General features: G+C 44.1%; 1 protein-coding gene across 6 annotated transcripts in view; it reads left to right on the forward strand.

The window, feature by feature from the left end:
* DAB1 (DAB adaptor protein 1) overlaps positions 1-20643 on the forward strand; it is a 395398-nt gene extending 374755 nt beyond the window's left edge. For 5 of the 6 annotated variants that reach the window (XM_046660109.1, XM_046660108.1, XM_046660106.1 and 2 more), the window contains 4 exons: positions 531-1079; positions 4967-5094; positions 5452-5562; positions 17326-20643. In XM_046660109.1, coding sequence (XP_046516065.1) covers positions 531-1079; positions 4967-5094; positions 5452-5547 — 773 coding nt within the window. In that variant the 3' untranslated portion in view covers positions 5548-5562; positions 17326-20643. The remainder of the gene's footprint in view (positions 1-530; positions 1080-4966; positions 5095-5451; positions 5563-17325) is intronic. The other variant, XM_046660110.1, reaches the window with a different exon arrangement.
* The last annotated feature ends 1632 nt before the right edge of the window (positions 20644-22275 follow it).

Raw genomic sequence — 22275 nt, forward strand, 5'->3', positions numbered from 1 at the left:
CTCTAAAACCCCAGCAGTCTGACTCTTACTCGCTTTACGCTCAGCGCTGATGCCAAGAAGGAAGATGCTATAACCAGGCTCTCCCACAAAGAGCCTGCCTTTTAGAGAGCTTCAGCAGTTGAGAATTCCCCAGGGCTAGCAAGAAGGGGGCAAAATTCCAACCAGAGGGGCCTGACTTATGATCTCCGCCCTTTCCCCTGAGACACGCAGGCTCCCGAGGCTGCACCGTGTCAGAAGCCTTTAACAACTGGAGCAGTATTGTTATCATCCACCCAAGTCTGCCTGGCTCGCCCCCTCGCTGCATCCTAGTTTCTGCTTACAAATCATCTCATTAGAGAGGTTTCGTCTGACCTCTGCGCTAGAAGGCAGGCTCCCTGAGAGCAGGGACTTCTGTCTTACTCATCTTTGCATCCCCAATCCCCGGCATACAGCCTGACACTCAGAAGTCGCCTAGTATGTTTTTGCCAATCATTTGACTCCATGAATCATTCTTTCCCAGGATGCCTGACTCTTCTTTTCCACCCTTCCAGGTTACGTTGCAATGGGCGCCGTCCTCCCATCCTTCTGGGGCCAGCAGCCCCTCGTCCAACAGCAGATCGCCATGGGTGCTCAGCCACCAGTCACTCAGGTGATGCCTGGGGCTCAGCCCATCGCTTGGGGCCAGCCAGGTCTCTTCCCTGCCACTCAGCAGCCCTGGCCAACCGTGGCAGGGCAGTTTCCGCCAGCCGCCTTCATGCCCACACAAACTGTTATGCCTTTGCCAGCCGCCATGTTCCAAGGTCCCCTCACCCCACTTGCAACCGTCCCAGCCACGGGTGATTCCACCAGGTCAAGTCCACAGACCGACAAGCCCAGGCAGAAAATGGGAAAAGAAATGTTTAAGGATTTCCAGATGGCCCAGCCTCCACCCGTGCCCTCCCGCAAACCCGACCAACCCTCCCTCACCTGCACCTCAGAGGCCTTCTCCAGTTACTTCAGCAAAGTTGGGGTGGTGCAGGATACAGACGACTGTGATGACTTTGACATCTCCCAGTTGAATTTGACCCCTGTGACTTCTACCACGCCATCGACCAACTCACGTGAGTGCTCGTCTTTGGAGACCTAAACCCAATGAGAGCGATGCCTCATTCCTGGGGTCAGAGAACTCATCTCAGTTTACATTCACAGGCCTCTTGTTCATATCACTACTGGTAGACTTACTGCTAGACTTACCGATTATTAGGGATCAATCATAACACATACCTACTCTATCTGTGTTATATTTATTATTTTTATACTTGCAACAGTGCTAGGGATGAGTTTGTTAGAAAGATGATGAAAGTGAGATTCAGACAAAGAGAACAGACAGAATGGTAGGACTGAACACAAGCCTGCTGTTTTCCACCATGTCACATTGTTGCCTCCTACGGTTTGTTTATTTGCTCATTCGTTCATTTCCGTATATCCCTGCTTATGACACACAGATTTGGTATGGTTTACTGAAATAAAAATGAATGGCGAATGTGAATTTAAAAAAATTTTCAGGCCCAGTCCCGACAGCCTAGCGGTTAAAGTTTGCTGCGCTCGGCTTTGGTGGCCGCCTTTGGTTCCCGGGCACAGAACCACAACGCTCATCTGCCGGTTGCCATGCCTTGGCAGCGGCTCACATAGAAAAGCTAGAAGTTATAACTATGTACTGGGGTTTTGGGGAGAACAAAGAAAGAGAGGAAGATTGACAACAAATGTTAGCTCAGCGCAAATCTTTCCCAGCAAAAATAATTTTAAAAAATAAATAAATATTGGCCACCATGGAGTGCCTACTATGTGCCAGGCACTAATTGATCACTCTACTAAAAAAAGAAAAGAAAAACATTTTGGGAACAAGGATAACAAATTAGAATAGAAAATTAAGATCAGGAGAAAACTTAGGGCCGAGGTTTGGCAGCCATAACATCTCATACAACTGGTGTAGTTGAAGCCAGATTTTGGCTCAGAGCTTTGGGTGGTCAAACAGGAAAAAAGATGGTGTAGCACAAAGCTCTAGACTGGAAACCCGGGTAGCAGCTTTATTACTTAATAGTTTCGTGCCAGTGGGCAAGTCGTTTTATTTGTATGAGCCTCAGTTTCCTCGTCTGTCTTAGTCTAAGGGTTAGTAAAAGGATTTGGTATACCTGTCCTAAACCATTGCATACCTCACAAAGTTTGGAGCATTTTTATCATCATTATTATCACGTACTGAGTGGTTTGGGGCAGAGTTCTGGACCGGGGTTCTAGTCTTGTCTCCTCTACCACGAGCCGTGTCTTTGGGCAAGTGTGTGACTTCTCTTAACTTCAGCAGTTTCATGGGTAAAATGAGTGAGCTGCCTGGATAGTGTGTGCCTCCTGGTTCGGCATTCAGTGATTCTGCCTCAGCTCACTTTTCCACTGCAAGCACCTGGAAAACTGTAGCCACACAGCCAATCAAAATCCAGGTACCCCTGAGCCCGTCTGTGCTTGGTCGACACCATCGAGCAAGGTGTCTGGTGGTTCAGCCTGTGTCCCGACAGTTGATAGAGGGGAAACAAAAGGCTCATGGAACAATGAATTTGGTGTTTTCATTACTGTCACAGACGATACGGATCACTGCTTGGCCGATACTGTGAATTGTCAAAAAAATCTAATGTTAACCCAATTAGGTAGTGTCGTTTCAGCCAGGTTCAGAAGGCTGCTCTGACAATGAGTGCCTTCTGTGTGTATAAACAATCTAGCTCCACACAGGCTGCATGTTCAACATGGTGGGAACATCTCTGTGAACTGGAGCTCACAAGCTTTCAATGAAGAATACTGAATAAAAAATGAAATGCTAAAGAAATGACAGCCATGCCTAAATAAGCAAGCATCTTTTAAAAACAAGTGTCCCTCTCTCAATGGGCTGTGCGCCAGCTGGAATAAACAGGGGAAGTTTAAGTTCTTTGAGGACAGGGGGTCTGTCTGAATCATTCCTACCCTTCTCATAATGCTGACAGGGTGGCTAGCACGTGGGAGGCATTTGGGAAAGGTTGTAGAGAATGAAATGAACAAAACAAAGGTCACCAGTTACTGTTGTGTTCAGAGTGGGGTTTTGCAACCTTGGCACCATTAGCATTTTGGCCCAGATAATTCTTTGTTGTGGGGACTGTCCTGTGCACTGTAGGATGTTTAGCAGCATCCCTGGCTTTCCCCATTAGCTGCCAGAGTAAACCTCCTCTCCCCTCTTCAGACAATCAAACATGGCCCTAGATATGGCCAATATCCCCTGGGAGTGAAGTGCCCCAGACTGAGAGCCACAATTTGAGAGTACAGACCCTTCAAGATTAAAATGCTGGTATAAATACTTCTAGTTACGCTTCCCATCGATTTCCTCAGATAAGTATGAGCAGTATACCTCTCAGAATTGGCAGCTCAGCCTGGGCTCTCAGCCTGTAGTAAGCGATAAACCACTTCAGACACAGTTCAGAATCCAATTGCACTAATATTTACTAAATATCTGCCACATATCACGATGTTTTCATGTTGCTTATCTCGCTTAAACACACTATGACTAGTTCCATAATCATGAAACAAAACAGACTTCTGTTTCAATTTAAAAAAAAAAAACAACATTTTATTTTAACGAAAATGAGTGAAACCAATCTTTATATCCTCTTCTCCATGAGCATCGCCTTTAGACTGCTTTGAGTGGAGCATTGGCTGGACCAAGAGTGAAGCTCAAATAGGAGTAGACAAACCCAGGACCTGGATAGGGTCAGATGCACCTGGTAGATCCCAGTGTCCCTATTTCATAGCTGTGCAATCCTCAGAAAGCCACTTCACCTCTCTGAGCTGCAGTAGGTTCATCAGAAAAAAACAGTAGGTATAATACCACGTTGAGGCGTTTGTATTAGAGAGCATAGTGAATGCACAGTGCTGAGCACAGTGTCTGACTCTCTGGCGCACCGTAAATAGCGTCATTATTCTAAATACGGGTTCATCGAGGCTAGAGGTGCTCACCAAGTTTCACAATCACTCACTGACCGATGTGCAGCCAGGATTTCGTAAATTCTGGGCAGTTATGACAGGGAGGCCTTATCAATGATGTTTGAAATCCAACTACTAAATCAAGCCACAGCACCCCCTCACCTAGGGCTGAGCTGGTGACTGGTATCTCCAATACCAAATTAGAAATTATCAAAAGGAAGCGTAGCTTCAAATGGTCTATTTGTTATAAACCTCTGGGACAAATGAGACAAGGAAAATGTGGGGAGTATAGAAAATGCATATCCTTATGGAACGAGGAATAGAGTTGCCACCAGGTACTTCTATTTTCCCAGATCACTGAGACACTCTTCATTCAACGTGCGTTCATCAAATGTGTGCTGGGACACAGAGCCTGGTTCTGCCAGATGCCACCTATGTGGCCTTGAGCAATTTAGCAACCTTTGCTTTCCTTATCTGTAAAATTGGGAAAAATCCTACCTCCCATAGGCTTTCTGAGGACTGGAGACAGTGTCTGTAAACTTTCTGACAGTGTCTGACACATAGAAGACACTCAATAAATGTACTGTCCTCTGATCGATTTGTTCATATTGAACTAACTGCATGATGTTAAGAAAGAGAAAAGAAAGAAAATTATAGTCTAGTGGCTCTCAACTTGAGTGTGCAGAAAAACAGAGATTCTGACTCAGTAGGCCTGGGATGGGGTCCAAGAATGCACATTTCTAACAAGTTCCCAGATGTGGCTGATGCTGATGATCCAGGGCCCGTTCCTTGAGAACCACTGCCTCACTCATCAGTGTGGACCAGCTCCTTCCTGATCATCAAGTTTGTGAGAGGACAAGATAAATATGTACAGAGAGGGTATTAAACCGTTCAACTGATTTGACTTGTGATAGGAAGAAGAGTCCTGTGACTGGACTTGAGTATAACCAGACCCCTGAAGTTTCTGTGGGACACTTATGGTGCTTCCTCTTTTTGCATGGTCTCTGTGTAGCTCCAACCCCAGCCCCTAGACAGAGCTCTCCATCCAAATCGTCTGCATCCCACGCCAGCGATCCCACCACAGACGACATCTTCGAGGAGGGCTTTGAGAGTCCCAGCAAAAGCGAAGAGCAAGAAGCTGTAAGTGACCAGTTTGTTCTTTCTGTCTTTGTTTTTCCTTAAAGTTAAAACCTGTAGATCTGAAGTGGGCAATGCATGAGGAACCTACATAGAAAAGAATGCTGGCTCAGACGCTCACGTGCTAAAGGGCTTGACTACGGGGCTTTCTTTTATGTTCGGATGAGCAGCTGCAAACATTGTCCTTTCATTAAGTTATTCCTACAAGTTCGCATAATTGAGGGTGTGGCATCCTCTAACTGAAGTTGCTGCCTCCTTTAAAATAACTGACTATATGTGTGCATGAAAATGTACCCAGCTGTGTTTTATTTTCAGTTGTTGAAAAGAAAAAAAAAAAAGTGTTATCTTCTTGTGTTCTAGCCTGATGGGTCACAGGCCTCATCCAACAGTGATCCATTTGGGGAGCCCAGTGGGGAGCCCAGTGGTGATAATATAAGTCCACAGGCCGGTAGCTAGATAGCGCAGGTCTGGGTAGGTATCTGTTCTTTTTATTCCCTTCACCATTAAGCTATCTGCTTTTCCTTTTGCTTGTTCTTCACTTCTGAAGTCACATCCCTAATGTTTGCACCATCTCTCCTTGCCTGAGCGTATCCCTGATGTTCACACCATCTCTCCTTGGCTGAGCGTATCCCTGATGTTTGTCCAATCTCTCCTTGGCTGAGCATATCCCTGATGTTCACACCATCTCTCCTTGGCTGAGCGTATCCCTGATGTTTGCACAATCTCTCCTTGCCTGGTGTCTGTTTGCCACCTTGATTTTCCTCATGGATGCATGACTTTTGACAAATCCTGGGAGGTAGGGGTAAGGTGAAAAGTGTGGAATGGTCATAGTATTTTATTAATGATATGTTCTGAGTGGGTAGTGGTGTTAGAATGAGGCATAACCAATACCACTTAACGTGGATTCAGTTTCTGAAAGCATCAACATTCCGAGATGGACACATTCCGCCCACCCTGATCATTTCTCAGTGAGACATGGTCCAGATGCTCTCATCTTTTAAGCAAAGTGTCACTTCATTTGCCTACACTCCACAGATCTAAAGAGGTTACCAGCCAAGCACACTGAGAAGCCAGACTAAGAAGCAAAAACAAGCAGTGCTTGCAATAAGATTGGTAGAGACGGAAGATCATGGTAGCCCATTTTGTCTAGCCAAAAGGGGCCTGATGAGAAAGTGAAATTCAAAGCCTGAGGACATGTAGCATTCACTTCCGAGGCTCTGCTGCTCACACCTGTGCTACAGCATGTGGTTTGCCGCCAACCCACTTCAGATTCCATCAGCAGCTGCTTCGAGAGCAGTGTGCTTGCATTTACTAGAAGTGGCTTTTGGCACTTGAATTTCAATACATCTGATTTGATAGAAAGACAGAGGAGCTGATGAAGCAGACCTTCTCGGGAGAGAGAAGTACACCTTGTTACCCAGACAGGATTTCTAAGGTCGCTCCTTAACAAATGTGTTCAATTTTCAGATACTTTCCTAGTTTTCCATAAATGTGTAGGCCTACAAGGCGGTACCCACAGAGCTTCTTTTTAGTCTGAACAGCATAGCCAGAACCATTAAAATGGTAAATAGTTTTCACTGGTCATAAATGGATTCTGAGGCTGCCTCAGAATCATTCTCAGTCCACCTGTAAGTTATTCCGACGGTTATTGAAAGCTAATACAGTGTTTGGAAAGTGCATTTTGTTAATGGATTTTATGATTAAACAACTTAACATACCATATATTTTGCCACATTTTATATCAGTATAATAGTACACGAGAACACATCATGCCATGCAAAGCCATGTAATAGCCATCTGAAAATTCAGTCCTGCAAAGCTGTTTGGGGAGCTGGTGAATTAAAGCAAAGTCAATGTTCCAGGAAAGAGAAAAGTTAGGGATAATGGGTGATGCCTTGGGAAGATTCCCGAAGAGGTTTTCTACCCCTTGCATATGTTTTATTTCATGTACTCAACCTTGCCTTGAAAACTTGATGAATGAACTAGACGTGACAGGAGCCATTCATCAGGATATCAGCAAACATCATCCTAACATTGACGTTCTTCTAGAAAACAAAGATGACTTATACCATTTGCAGAGCAATGTATCAAATCCTCATGTTTATGAGCCTGTTCGGCTTGAGACAGTCATACCAGCTGAACTGTTTCGTAGCGCTTTAGCCTGTTCCACGTTGGATGCTCCATCCAGAACCCCAAGCCAGGGCTGAGCTGTCCATGGACGTAGCATGGTATAGTGGGAAGAGCTCAGTTTGAACTTGAGTTCAAATTCTAGCTCAGCTACTTGATAGCAGGAAATCTTGGGCAAGAACTATCATTTCTTTTGTGTCTTGGTTTCTTCATCTGCTAGAAGAGGCTTATATTATCTATTTTGTTAATTGAGATAGCGTATGTTGAGTCTCTAGCAGGGAGACAGATACTTAGTACTTAGCTTAAAATTCAGCTTAAAGATCTGGATTCTGGAGCAAGACTGTCTGAGTTCAGAATCTGGCTCCGCCGATTACTAGCTATATGACCCTAAAGAAATTTCATAGTAATTTTCTAATTTTGAAACGTAAGGAGAAAAACAGCATCTTCCTCATAGGGTTATTGTTTGGACTAAATGAGCTGATGTATGTGGAGCTCTGAGCACAATGTCTGACACATAGAAAGCACCCAAAATGTATTAGCTGCCATCACACCACCAGCACCACCACCAGCACCACCATCACCACCATCATCATCGTCATCATTGTCATCGTCATCATGATCATCATCACCGTCATCATATGTGCTCCCCACTACTTTGGATCTTATACATTTAGCCCTTATTTTGAATAAATTCTACCATAAGGACCCAGGCCATTGGCTAGGAGGTTTTGCTTTGTGCTTTCTATCCTCAGGTAATTAATTTTCAGTATGCCTCAAAACAGCCTTGGGGGAAAAAAAGAAAAAGAAAAATCCCACTTCTTAGCTCTCTGGCTTGCCATGCCCCCTAATCAGAATGACACTGGTTAGGGCCTCCTAGGCCACCTCTCACTCCAAAAAATGAGCAGTCTTGGATTCACATGTAAATCATAATAAGTAGCTCCCAGCTCCAAAGGAGGGCTGGACTGTAATCTTCATTGAAGCAATTTTCTCCCTTTGAAGGCTTAGCGTGGCAGTTTCACAATTGCCTATCAAGAATTGCATGCCAAGACTCTGATGCCTGCCTTGCAGGAATATCCCCTAAAACACCCACAAGGGAAGTCCAAATGAGCTTTCTGGGCCCCTCCATCAACAGCAGCACAAGCCACATGTGATCTTTCTGTCTCCATCCCATTCACCCATCCACCCAACTGGAAATTTACTAACCGCAATCACTTAATGCTTTTCCAGACATTTGGGGAAGGGATACCATGCAGAGAGAGTTATTTCCCTGGCCCTATTTTCCCCTCTGCCTTCGTACAGTTGGAAAGCAAGAGTCCCATCCTTCTTATCGCCCTTGCAGCCATTATCTCCAGCTGCTTTTTATTAGAAATACCTGCACAATTCTAAGTAGGTAGAGGTGACATCTGTAGATAAGTTAAAGCCATGTCACGCCACAGTAAGAGGAGACAGATGGACTCAGTCTTCACAGGTGGAAGCTTCAGGGCCAATCTCAACCTGTTTTAGCAATAAAGAGAAATGTTTCAATTGCTTCAGTTTCCCCCTTACCCTCCCATCTGGGAAAATCACGTGTCTTTGAAAGACTGGGTCAACAGGAGCAAAAAAGAACCAAAATAATATTATAATGGCTGGTGTGGGAATGGCAGGTAATTTATACTTCACTGATGTGTTGCTGGAGCAATTTTAAGGGCGAAATGTTGGCTTTTGAGGAGATGAAAGAAAAATGAAAACATTTATTTGGTTAAATGGCTAAGTAAATAAACTGCCTATCAGACTTTCCCAGCTGTCAAGTCAAAGTAGCATCTGTAACAATGGGGAATTGTTTGGTCTGTCTCCCTTAGTAACAATAGATATTGCCATAAATAATAAGTCGCTGTCATTTTTTTTAATACTGATCTTTGTAGTGGGAACCTAACACATATAAAATATTACCTGATGGATTTCTAGTTGTCCAAGGGAAAAGAAAGCTGAATTTCAGATGCTTAGGGAGGAAGAATCTTTAAAAAAAAAAATTAAAAACGAAAGAAAGACAAGAAATGCACAGAGTCAGGAGACATGGTTTGAATTATGATTCCAAAGCAGATGGCCTTAGACAAGCATTTAACCCCTCTACACCCCAAGCCCCTCTTAGGGGCAATTACAACCACTCCCTCCCCAGGCTGTCCCAGAATCAGAAGATATCATGAGTATGAAAGTGCCTTGTTAAGCTTTGAAAATAAAATACATATATTCGGGATTATTATTACTATTCTGTTTTTTAAATAGAACCAGACTACAGAGCCTTAAAACAAAGAACCACAAAAACAGAAAATAATCCATTTCATGGATATAGCACTCAGAGGCAAGTCCAACCCAGGCCTTGGAGGAGTTCAGCCAGGAGATGGGACAGGCCTGGCTGAGGGAGCATCAGCCAGGATGGAGAGGTGGGCTTGGTGCCAAGGGATATTAAAAGATGAAATCAGGAGGAGGTTGAGACTGAAAGGGAATGGGAGGTGAGGAAGACAGCATAGACCAGGATGATCCCAGGTTCCTGACCTGGAGATGTAGATGGTGCCAATCTGTGCTATGGAGCGCAGGGCAGCATGCTTGAGCAGAAAGAAGGCAAGTTTACTTTGGGACCAGTTAAGCTAGAGATGCCCATGAGACATCGAAATAGAGATGCCGGTAGGCTGCTAGATAACAAGACTGGAGGAGAAAAGAGAACACCAGACCAGAGTGAGATATGAACATGATTTAAGCCATTGGAATAGTGGGCACTAGAATACACTGATCATTTAGATCAGAGGTTGGCGCACACTCTGTGTAGATACTCATGCTTTGTGGGCTATCCGGTCTCTGGTGCATAATCTCCCCACTATTGTAGCAGGAAAGCAGCAAAACACAGTGCGTAACAAATGAGTTTCGATAACACTTTACTGCATAAACAGGCAGCCACCAAAATTGGTCGGTGGGCCGTAGTTTGCTGACTTCTGGTTTAGATCACGCTCAATGTTTCTAGAATCACTCTGCAGAAGGTAATCACAAGCCTTTCATTTACTACTACTAATAAAATATACTAAAAAATTACTGGCATATTTATAGCACTTTCATAAACATCACCTATTCAATCCTAAAGGGAACACTCAAGTATTTTTATTATTCCTGTTTCACAAATACGGCAGGTAAGGTGGCAAGGTTAATGATTTGCTAAAATCATAAAATTCGCGTGTAATGGGGCTAGGATTTGAATCTAGACCCAGATTAAATGGTCATGAGCACTCAAACAGGACCAGGACTCCTGGGTTTTAGCAGCTTCTCTTCGACTTAATCGTTGTATAACGTGAGGTACATGGCTTCATTTCTGACCTTTGGTCTCCTCTTCTGTGAAACAATGCCAGAGGCCCTTCTAGCTTTGACCATCTAGGACCTTCTAACCTGCCCCAGGTCACCCAGCTAGAACGTGGAAGACCCAGTCCTCAAATAAGATCTCCCAACAGCACCCCTCCCCCAGGCTGTCCTTATTCCCAGCTAACAAAGGCCAAGACCTCTGTGCTCACCAAATGGGTTTCAGTACCCGAGACCCCAGGAAGCAAGTGTATTTGGCAGCTGCACCAATCTCTAAGGTATTATCATTAAATCCATCCTATGTTTTGAAGACTTTTCTACCCTGAAGGCCAGATTTATGGCTGAAAGTGGTCAGAAAGCTTTATATTTTTCCATTCTTTTGAATAAAAAGGAAGGGAGGACTCCCCCCACTTGTTAAAATCCTTTATGTTATATGAACTCACTTATTACTTGTTACAGTCCCATGATGTAGATGTTACAAACCCCATTTCACAGAGAAGAAACTGAGGCCGCGCTGAAATGCTTGCCTCAGTTCGTATAGTAGTTAGGAAGATTGCTGGGGTCCTCTGGCTCTAAAACCCTTGCATTTTGATGACCCTATTCATGTATTCACAAGGAACTTTGAGTTATTTCAGCCTTATTTTTCACTCCCTAGCTACTACCACCTTGTTCATTTGCCAAGCCAGGAAATGTGAAACCCACTGAGCTAAGCCCCCGTGTTGGGCTGGAAAACCATGATGCTGAAGTTTCTGCCTCAGCAGAACAACACTAAGAGACTCAAGCTTTCTCACCTCCCTGCTCCCATCTGACCCCTGGCTTGGCTTGGTGCTGACCTCACCCCTAGGCTCCCAGGATGGGGTAGATGGGCTTACTCAGCAAGGAGATTGCATGGCGCACGTTGACCTCACATTCGAGACGTCCTTTCTCAGCATGCCGTGTCTTCTCTTCGCTAATAATCTTTTTTGGAGATACTTTTATTAGATATGACAAAGCTTTCCAAAAACAAACACAATAAAAATTAAATGGATGCAAAGTAATAAGCACAATTAGGTGGCTTTCAAAAGGGGCTCATTCTAATGTGGGGTAAGAAACTATGTGCCCCTATACTCTAAGCCAGAGAGCTGGGCTAGGTAGGGGAGGTGAGAGAACAAGCTCAGAGATGGGAGTCCAGATCCTGGGCTGCCCTCCTGGCTCCACTGCTCCCTGTGGACTCTTGGAAAAACAACCCTCACTTTGCGGGCCTCAGTTTCTTCCTGCAGGAAAGGAGTCGTCAGACTGAGGACCTTGCCTACTTTGAATCGACACAGGGTGATAGCAAGGGAGTGGGCTTTAAAAGACCTGGATGTGTTGACATGAAACTCCAGGGGAAAGCAATCTGATCTGTAGTGGTTGGACACAGCTCAGTGGCTGCAGCACTGGAAGAGTTGACTGAGAAGGACACGGGGGAGGTGTAGGGCGAGGACATGTCCTATAGCCCGACTGTGCTGGGGAGGACCACACGGTGTATGCACGTGTCAGCACCATCAAACTGTCCGCTCAAAATGGGAACATTTCACCGTATGTCAAATATACCTCAATGAAGCTGATGTAAAAATAAGGTAAATTCATAGAGATGGAGAGTAGGCTAGAGGTTACCAGGGGTTGGAGGAAGGGAGAATAAGGAGTTACTGTTGAATGGGTACAGTCTTTTTGGGATGATGAAAGATTTTTGGAAATAGTGGTGATGGTTGCGCAACATTTGAATGTAACTAATGCCACTGAGTTACACACTTAAAAATGATTAAAACAGCAAAAGCCATGCTATATATATTTTGCTGCAATAAAAAAAAAAACTAAAGGAAATCAGACCTGGTTCTATCCCAGCTCTGCTCTGTGCTGTTTGAGTGACACTGGGCAAGTCGCCAAACTGTAGAGAGCCAGACACTGTAAATGGAGGTGAGGATACCCAGAGCGCAGCCCCAGCGTGATGCCCAAGCGAGAGCACGTATGTGATGGAGCAAAGTCCTTTACAGACGGTAAACGTCTCTGTGAAGCTAAGCTCTTCTTACTCTAATTCGATGATTCTACTTGGCTGGTGTACGTGAGCACATAATTCCTACTTAAAGTAGTCTGCAAACGCGTGGAAGGCTCTGTTATCCGCAGGGCCTTGCAATCAGACTTGTTAGATCGACCCCACATTCCTTCTGCACGGTTTCCCTGGGCTGATCCAGAGCCATTATTAGGGTTCATGACAGAACCTAGTTGCAGTTGCAACTATTGATATGAAGGAGAAACAATTTGGAAAGCGACCTACAGGTGATTATTAGGCCTAAAAACGTTTTCTATAAAGGAAGAATAAAGCCACAGGCCCAGACATAAGGGACCCACTCTTTTTGGACTAGCTCTTCTGTGCTGGACCATCAATGTGCATTTTCCCCTGCAATCCTCATCACACCTCTTGCAGAGAGGATTTCTAGCCTCATTTTACAGATGAGGAAACTGGCACTCAGAGGGGTTAAGTAACCTAACAAGTGGGTAACACTGAGAAAGAGAACAGCAGCGGACAGGCAGAGCCAGCGCGGCCCTCGGCCAGTCCTTGGTGTTCTTGTGTTGAACATGAACACGTTCACAGATGCCCCACATCAGACAAGGCCTCTCGTGACCATGATGGGTCAGGACAAACCAAGATCACTCGGCGGCCACGGCTGAGCACAGGCAGACGTGAACATTGTCCCAATTATAACAGTGACCAAACGTCCTTCTCTCCTGGCTTTAGCCTTGCTCCATTCTTCCTGCCTTCCAGATAAGAATTATTAAGACAATCATACTCCCAATTCCTTACAGCATCCAACCCAGAGAAAAACCTTATTTTCTTGACTCTCGCCCAAATCATCTAAGAGAAGTCCAATCCTACTATAAGCCCTTTCTAACACCCTCTTACAGAGATGCCCATGGGTCCCCTCACTGCAGTGAGTAATAAACCCAACTTGTTCAACTGCGAGTGTGCTTCTGGTGGCCTTGGCTGGAGGGAGTTGGCAGTAGGAGTCCTCACCTAGATCTGCCTGACTTCAGATCCGCATCGTTTCACTGCACCTCCCAGCAAACAGGGTATTCAGCTTAAGTCATTTTTACTGTATGGTTTCCATCTACTTTGTCGTCCTCTAGAAACGAAGCTATGACTATGTCAGAACCACAAGTGAGCTTAAAGTTCATAAGTGTTTGCCAACTCCCATTAAGAGACGAACCATTCATTCGCTCACCCACATCCTCATTCTCCATGTTAGCGGGTGGCCTCCTGTGTTCCAAGCTCTGGCTGAGGATTTGGGACACTGGCGTGAAAGGCGCAGTGGAGCTCACTGTGTGGAAGGGGCTACGAGATAACATGATGACAATGCAGACAGAGGCCTCCACAGGGCCCTGCAGGAGTCCAGGAGCGGAGTGGCCCCCATCACCTGCCGAGTCCAGGCTGCCTTTATATTTGAGCTGGTTCTGAAAGTGTGAACTCCCAGGTGCAAGGCAAAGAGAGGCCCCGAAGGCAGAGGAACTGCTGTGCAGAGTCTCAGAGATGGGAAAGTCCTGTCGTGTCTAGGCAACAGAGTACAGAAAGTGGGGCACAGGGGAGGGAGGAAGTAGATGAAGCTGGGCAGGAAGGTGGAGCCAAACTGGAAGAGCCTCGTGCGCCATCCTGAGGGGTTTGCATTGTCCTTGAGCTAATAAGGAGTCAGGAGTATTGTTATAAGCAGGAGACTGGCATGACCAGATCCATTTCTGAAAGATCATTCTGGCAGAGGCATAAATAAGTTTTTTTAAGCGTGATGTATGTGACTGAAGGTTGAGCTTTGATTCATGGTCTGGAAGAGGCATTTATTAGCTCTAATGGACTATGAGACTAATGGGTCTTGTGTGCCCAGCTAAGGAGCTGTGACCTTACCCTGTGGGTGATGCAGAGCCATTGAAGGATTTGAAGTGGGCAGAGATGTGGTCAAATCTGCTGAAAAAAAATATATCAACAGCATGCTGTGTTCATGTGTGATTTCATTTAGGCCTTTTGGAATATCAAAAATAGCCTAAAGACCCCATCATGACCTTGCCAGAAGCCAGGTCAGAAATTTCTGGATCAAATGATTTCTTAGCTCCCCTCCAGCTCTGACAGTCTAAGATTCTGTAACAGGGAAGGTAAAGCTATTGCCAAAACATATAATGTATCACAGTGTCAGGCTTTGGGATTATCTGCTGCTTGGGGTTTTCCGCGCCACTGCTCCCCTTCATTAGTGGGGATAATTGAGAGTTGACTACAGCCCTTACCGCTGTTGTGATGGGTGTTTGAAGCTGAATTCCGGCAAGAGGCAGTGTGTGAATATTTATCTCAGCCGCAGAAAGTTAATGCCGTGTGGCATTAATTACCCTGTCTGAGCCTGCTGTCTTCTGCTGTTTTTAGGTGTCATTCTCAGTTGAATAAATTAGTTTCCAAAATTAGAATAGAGCAAATTGTAAGGTGAGATCAAGGCAGCCTGACTTCTTAGGGCATCTGAAAAGAGAGTGGGCTGAGAAAGTCTGCCCAGGCAAGATGAAGATGCAGCCTCAGAAATGTTTTTCCCAGAAGTCAGTTAGCTCCCTCACTACCCTACGTTTGCTCCGCCCACCCCACCCCAAACACAGACACACCGGAAAGGTCCATGTTTAGCCTCACAACAGGTGTTTGAAACATTTCAGGACATTGGCAGAGAACGGATGAGGTGCTTAATAAGTCACGCTGTAGATTTTGCTAGATGAGATTTGGAGAGAGTAAAGCCAAATTGGAGTGTATTTAGGACAAAGAGATCAGAGCAGTGGAGCGAGTAGAACCTCGATGCGGCATTCGTTAGTTCAGCAAACCTTCACTGAGCACCTGCTGTGCCAGGGCCGCATGTGTGAAATGGCAGGAGGAACTGGCTGACCGTAGGCCAGAGGCAGGATGTGGAAAAATAGGCTGCCATGCTTTCTGTCATCGGACATTCGGCAGAAGGATTACACTTATTCTTTATGTTTCCCAGGACAGTATGAAGTCCCATGGGTGGAAAGCATAGAGGAACATGTTGGCGCTCTGTTATATTACAAAATAGGTGCCTCGAAGGGTGGGAAGCTCCTCCTCCCTGGAGGAACGCAAACGCAATGAGTTCTAGAAGAAAACATGCTGGATCTGATGGCTGGAGTCCTGGATTCTATTCGTGGCATGGCTACTAAGTAACTATGACCCTGAGGAGACAAAAGCTCTTCTCCGGGCTTCAAATTCCTCATCTGTACAATGATGGAACTGTGCAAAATCATTTTCTAGTCCATTCCCACTTTGCAAGAAAAGCAAGCTATGTGATAAATACATGAGAGACAGCACAACGGCCTTGAGATTACACAACCTCTCAGACCTTCAGTTTTTATCTGCAAAATGAGTTGGAAGGAATAAAAGCCATTCCCAGAACTGATAGGCAGATACCATAAGACGTGAGCATGCTTTATAAACTCCAGAGCACTCTACAACTCTACAGATGGAAGGGTTGTTTTATTATTAATATTTATTGCAGCTGTTATAATAAACTGGAAAAAGCACTGGACCCTACTTTCAGGTCTCATGTCCCAAACTTACTAGCTGTGTGACCATAGGCAAATTACTTAACTTCTCTGTGCTTGATTTCTCATTTGCAAAAGAGATAAAGCATCTGCCTTACAAGCCTGTTGTGATGAGTTAAAAAGACGATGTACTTGAAAATACCCAGTATGGTGCCAGACACGTAGTAGGGCTCACAGAATGTCAGTTCAATCTTATGGTTCGAGAATATCAAAAGAATCTGTACTCGCATGGCAGGAGGCAAGCTGATATATCAAATATGGCAGAATTAAGATATCACTGTGTCCATTTAATTCTGGCATAAACATCCCGGAGTGACAGCATAAAGGTCAGTTTTAACAGACGGGCCTATGCATGCTTAAGACCAGAGTATTGATCTCCTCTTCTTGGCCAGCATGCCCTGGGCCATCTCAGCATGAACTGAATCAGGAGAGGTTTCAACAGGGGCAGACACCGTTTCCCGTTTACATTTGGGTTAAAGGTTCACTGTGTCATACACTGGTGAAAATTCCTGCGTATGTGTCAGGACAGCCCCATGGGAGCAGGCAAATGATTGGCCAAACCTAAAATGGCAGACTGAATGGAAACAAATCCCAAAAGATTCTAACTAAGAGCTAAAGGCACCATTGCTATTTCTCTTGCTGCAAAACACACTTAGTCATCACTACTCGTAGAAACCAGAGTCATTTGAAATAGGCTTTCAGTGGTCTCAAGTGGACATTCATGAAACTGTGTTGGAAAAATGTCCACTTGACTCATGATAATTGTTACTATTTTCTGAAGACCTTTTACTACCCAGCACCGTGCTAGATGCTTTATATATGTTATCTCTAGTTCTCCAGAGCCCTGTAGAATAAACAGTATTATTCCCGTTTCATGGTTGGGGAAACTGAGGCTCAGAAAGGATAAGTATTTTGCCCACATCCCACAGTTCGTCCAGCTCTCTCTGCTATACCATGCTATTTCCCTTAACGTGGCAGTCAGTCTCAGCTGGAAAACCAAGGACAAACCTGGGTGAGAGTTCTTGATGATAAAAAAAAGTTGCCAAAATGATATGCACCATGATCAAATAATCCAAAAATAACCTAAGGTCATCCATTATAAACTGTCACCTTTCTGTTCTAATCCCAAACTCCCCTTCCTAAACCATCTCAGAAAATCCTATTTGGGGAAGAGCAGGTCTCACTTTGTCCCTCTATCCGTAGGAGCTGGAGCCTCTCTATGCGCAGATCAACAGACCTAAGAAATAGCATCGATGCAGGCTCGTGGCGGGTGCTTCAAGACTGCCATGGACATCAGCATCGCCACAGGCTCTCTTGCGTTCTTTCACCTCACCTCACCCCATGAAGAAATCATGATTGCCCAATGGAACTCGTTTGGAAGCGGGAACTAAGAGTTTTTGGCAACCAATGGCAGATATCTATGGCAGCACAAAAAAACCCCTCAAAAGTATAAAAAATCATACCCAACATTAAGTCACAAGTCAAGCAAATGCTTACCCGACAAATATTCTGAGCTCTCTTAGCATGGGTTTGAGATGACCCGGTCTGCAAAATCATAATTCTCTTTTTATTTCTCTACCTGTTGACCATTTGGAGTGACAGGCCTCAGAGAGTTACAACAGGGTTGGCACTGACTTCCTTTAGGCAAAGCAAGAGGTCTTCTGTGACCACAACATCATCATCCATAGGCCTTTTGACAGATGATAATGTTTGTCATGACTCCACAGGGCCCGGTCTGCCATTTACCCCCCTTTCCTTTCTTTGTCATGTTTGAAAATTAATGGGTGTACAAATTTTTGTATTGCTTTTGACTTTTTTTAGGTGTGGGTGAAGAAATCTAACTGGGAAAAAAAAAAAGCCTCATATGAAATGAATTAACTTGAAATCACAAGACAAATAAGTGATTGATTATTCTTTATGATCGAGAAGGTTGCCAAAACAGCCCTTTAGCTATTTTGCATCCTGGTGAAGAAAGACAGCTTTCGGTCTGAACCTTCACTCTGTGAGTAGGAGAGGACATCGAATCCCATTGATGAGAAAGACGAAAAACACATCTGATTTCCTAAGAAGCTCTAAACTCTAAGTACAATTAAATGATATTTTTTATTTTTCCGATATCTTGCTGCTGTGACGCTATGCAGACAAGTGTCTTCTCCACGTGCCATTTTCAAAGAAAGTCATTTGCCAAATAATCCTGGTACAATCCTGGTAATGTGGTTTTGGATCTTAAAAACCAACTTTCTAATGGAACAATGGTGACATGAATATTCAGAATAACAAACTGATTCCGTGCTCACGATGGTTCATCTCTATCTCTTTTTGTACATCAGAAAATTCAAATGGGATTTTTATTTTATAACTTGAAAAAAAAAAAACCTTACCATTAAACTCTTTAAATATTTAAGGGAAATGGCTTTAAGGAGTTCTAATGAAAAAAAATTGCCAGTTTTTTTTGTAAATATAAATGTTAATGAAAATGCTTTTTAATAATGCCATTACACTGTAGAGAAGGTAGCAGGTTGAGTGCGAGATGTGACACACTTGATGGATGGGGCTCACTTTCCAGATGTTATTCTGGAGCGTGCGGCAGGAAGCAGGAGTTCAGGGACAGCTGGCAGGAGCAGTCGGGTGATCAGCAGCGAGTGAGCAAGAAGGGGGCCAGTGGCCCCACCGTCTCCTCTAGCCTTTCCATGGGAGCGCCCGCCCTCTGCCTCAGACAAGAGCAAGACGGCCCCTTTCGGCAGGCCTGTCCTTCAGCTGCTGACACCCTCCCACCTCTCCACGCCCACCTACCCCCACAGAGATCACGGGACTGTTTGTACAGGAGACAGAGGAGTTGAAGCTTCCTTTTTTTACGTTTATGAGACAAAAAGTGCAGTGTTCAGTTCGGATGTTTAGCACATGATTTTCATAAAGAATCTATATATTTTTGCCCTACAGAAAATTGTTCTACAGGTCAAATGTGTTTTCCTGATGTTCCTATGCAGTTACAGTATGTTGAATTTAGTGGTTTAACACTAAGAAGAAAACTTTCAAGAATCATGTGGTTAATTGGATTTGGGGTAATTATTATTACTTGGTTTTAAATTTGAAAAGTAGAATTTACATTGACATGTTTGACTTAAATGGGCCTGTATACGTTGATTCTTCATATCAATGGAAACTAAAATGATTTGGAAGAAGGTGTGCTTGTTCACAGAGAGAAAATTGATAAGTCGAGTTGATTGTTACTGTTTGAAGTCCAAATTTTACATTATCAGGCCACTGGAATCTAAATTTTTTCCAGTTAGGTGAACTGACCAAATGTCCATTCCAGAACGTATGTAAATGTCACCCTGATGTGGAAGGTCTGAAGAACCAGAAAGTGAGGCCCTTTACCTCCGTCCGCAGCGGTCACCTGGGGTCCACATGATTTCTCTGGGAATTGCACACATTTTGTGACTAGGTACTCCTTTCACAGGAAGAGGAGAATGGGAAGGGTGTGATAACCACGAGAGTGGTCCTGAACCCAGCTCGATTGTGTTTTCCGGGGATTCGATGAGAGAGGCATTTCCCATGGGGAAATAGCTTAAATTGCTATATCGTCTGTGACTCCGATTCTAAACAAGCGGTGCTATCTCCTCCTCACTATGGCTGTCTGAGTCTGTCTCGCAGTGTCGCACCACTATACTGATTCTTCGGGCGGCTCCTGACACGCTCGCGGTGAGCTCCGGCTGATGCTGCTGTTTCAGGTACACCGTCTAGAGTTAATTTCATAGCAGAAAGTGACAGCCCGGTGGACTTGTCATCATTCATTGAATGCGATGGAGGATGTAAACTGGCTCTGAACTTAAGATGCCCATGTGATGCATTAAAGTGAGGGAAAGAAATTAAGATGTTAAACTGCCATCCATATTATCATTGGCAGAATTCTGACTTTTAACAAGCACTGTTTGGCAAGCTCAGAACCACCAAATCCTATATCCCAAGAGGACAGTGACATTTCCAAATAAGAGCTGAGGTGCCGATACCAAAAGGCCATGGGGAGTCTGCACAGTTCTGGTTAGATCGATAGAAAATCCACGTGTACCACTGTTAATTCCTCATCCTCCACTAGCACTAAATTTGTCACTTTAAATTTTGAAACCAGGGAAACGCCACCTGTCCTTCTGTCCCCATTCCCCATAGCTCTTCAATCTTCACATGCCGCAGACTTTTCTGATAACTCGTGCTCATCCCAGTGTCTACTGAAACCCTGTCGTGTGATGTACCGGCACCTTCTTTTAAAAAAATGTTTACTCTGTGGGTTTGGTTCATTTCAATTTCTGCATTCTGACACATATTTTTTTAATAAAGATGAGAAAGAGAAAATGACTGTTGCAGTACATTTCTAGACCTACTTTAACTTTACCTCAGATGACAGTTTGTTAACATATACGGACACATTATTTTTAACTTTATGTACAACGCATTCAACAGAACAGCGGAATTTTTAGAGATTTTCCATTAATTTCTGTAACATGCCATGTAAAACTGTTACAAATAAACATGTTTGAGATCAACAGCTTAGCCTGGTTTTATTCCACAGTGTCTGCAGGATATCCAGGCGAGGGGTTGGAAGAAGGCGTTGCTTCCGTCTAAGCTTCCATCTGACCCGGGGAAGACCCCTGTTTTGCTGGCACTGGGCCAGGAGAGGAAGCTTCCTTGAGGAGTTAGAGCAGTTTGTCCTCAGCTGAACTCAGGTACTTGTTACACTTGGAAAAGCAGCCACAGTGAAGAATGAGGAGGATGTTGTCAGGAAACGCACACCCTGTGTAGATGTGGTGTTTGGATCACATTTAGCACTTGGGACTTTCCAAGGTGGGGAAGACCCCGGGCACTAGCCCTGTAGATTTGTGTCTTCTCCTCAAGCCCTGCTAACCTGTTGGTTGGAAAACCAAGGTTAATCTAGACTCTCGAAGAATTTGCCATAGTTCATTTCAAGGTCATCTGCTTTAGGGGACCCAAAGAGGGAGGCATTTGTCTTCCTTCACATTCCCTATGCACTCCACAACAGAAAACAGAAGACAAAACGAAGTCTGAAGCTAGATTTTGACTTTTATATGTACTGAAGAACAGAAACAAATGTGCGTGTGCATATATATTTATGCATGTGTGAATATGGTGTAAATATATGTGTGTGTGTGTGTGTATGTGTCATTTTTATCTCCCTTTGTAACTAAGTCAGTTGGTCTATCCAATAATCAGCCAGGTCACAGATTACAATCAAGTCACTGAGATGCCGGGAAACACCTCGATTTAGGGATGGTCGTGTTAGTAGTCGCATAAACAAACACATGCCTCCAGTCTGGCCTCATTAAACAGAAAGTATTAAATGGATGTCACGGCCGACTTTAAGAAAATGAGAGGAGGGACTTAGATTCCAGCAGAATAAATTTGGTGCAGATAGAAGAGACTCTCACGCAATGAGAAATGCTCACTCCGGGCTTAGAGTGTTAGAAAATGTTGCAGAAGCTTTTCTGAATGACAACAGTGGCTCACACCTGTTGAGCAAGTAACATGTGCACAGTTGGTGCTGGCTGCTCTGTCTGTTGCCTCAGTTCATTTTCTAAACAGCGCAGGGTCGATATTATCCCCACTTGTAGATAAAGAAACTGAAACTCGGAGAGATTGAATAATTTCCCTGGCTAACAAATGGGAGAGTTGATATTTGAATTTTGAGTCTCTTTACTCATAGTCTGATTTTAATTTTTGGAAAAAGCTGGATATTCACTCTTTTAAATAGTTCTACATAGGCTTGTTTAAAGGCATTAACCTTTTATGCCTCTTCCCAGATCTCTCTTTGGTCTTTGATAATAAGTTAGATTTCTAAATTCCTTCAGTTTACAGTAAAAAAAAAAAAAAAGTTACTATCTTATGTAGGTTGCTAAATACATGGTTTATTCTCCAACTGGCATTTTCGAAAGAGTATGTGTCTAAAGGATAAAGAATGTAACTTTTTGCCCAACTAGTTCAAGTTTAGCTGAAACCAAGCACTGGTGATTTACTTTTCCAGCCTAAATGAATCTTGAAGAAGTGACAAATTAAAAGGTGTCCTACTTAACTGCCAGGCAGGTGCCAAAATAGATCAGACAGACGTATCTGCTTTCATTTTGTGCTTGAGAGCAAACCCTT

Source organism: Equus quagga, chromosome 5 (genome assembly GCF_021613505.1).
Source record: "Equus quagga isolate Etosha38 chromosome 5, UCLA_HA_Equagga_1.0, whole genome shotgun sequence".
NCBI lineage: Eukaryota > Metazoa > Chordata > Mammalia > Perissodactyla > Equidae > Equus > Equus quagga.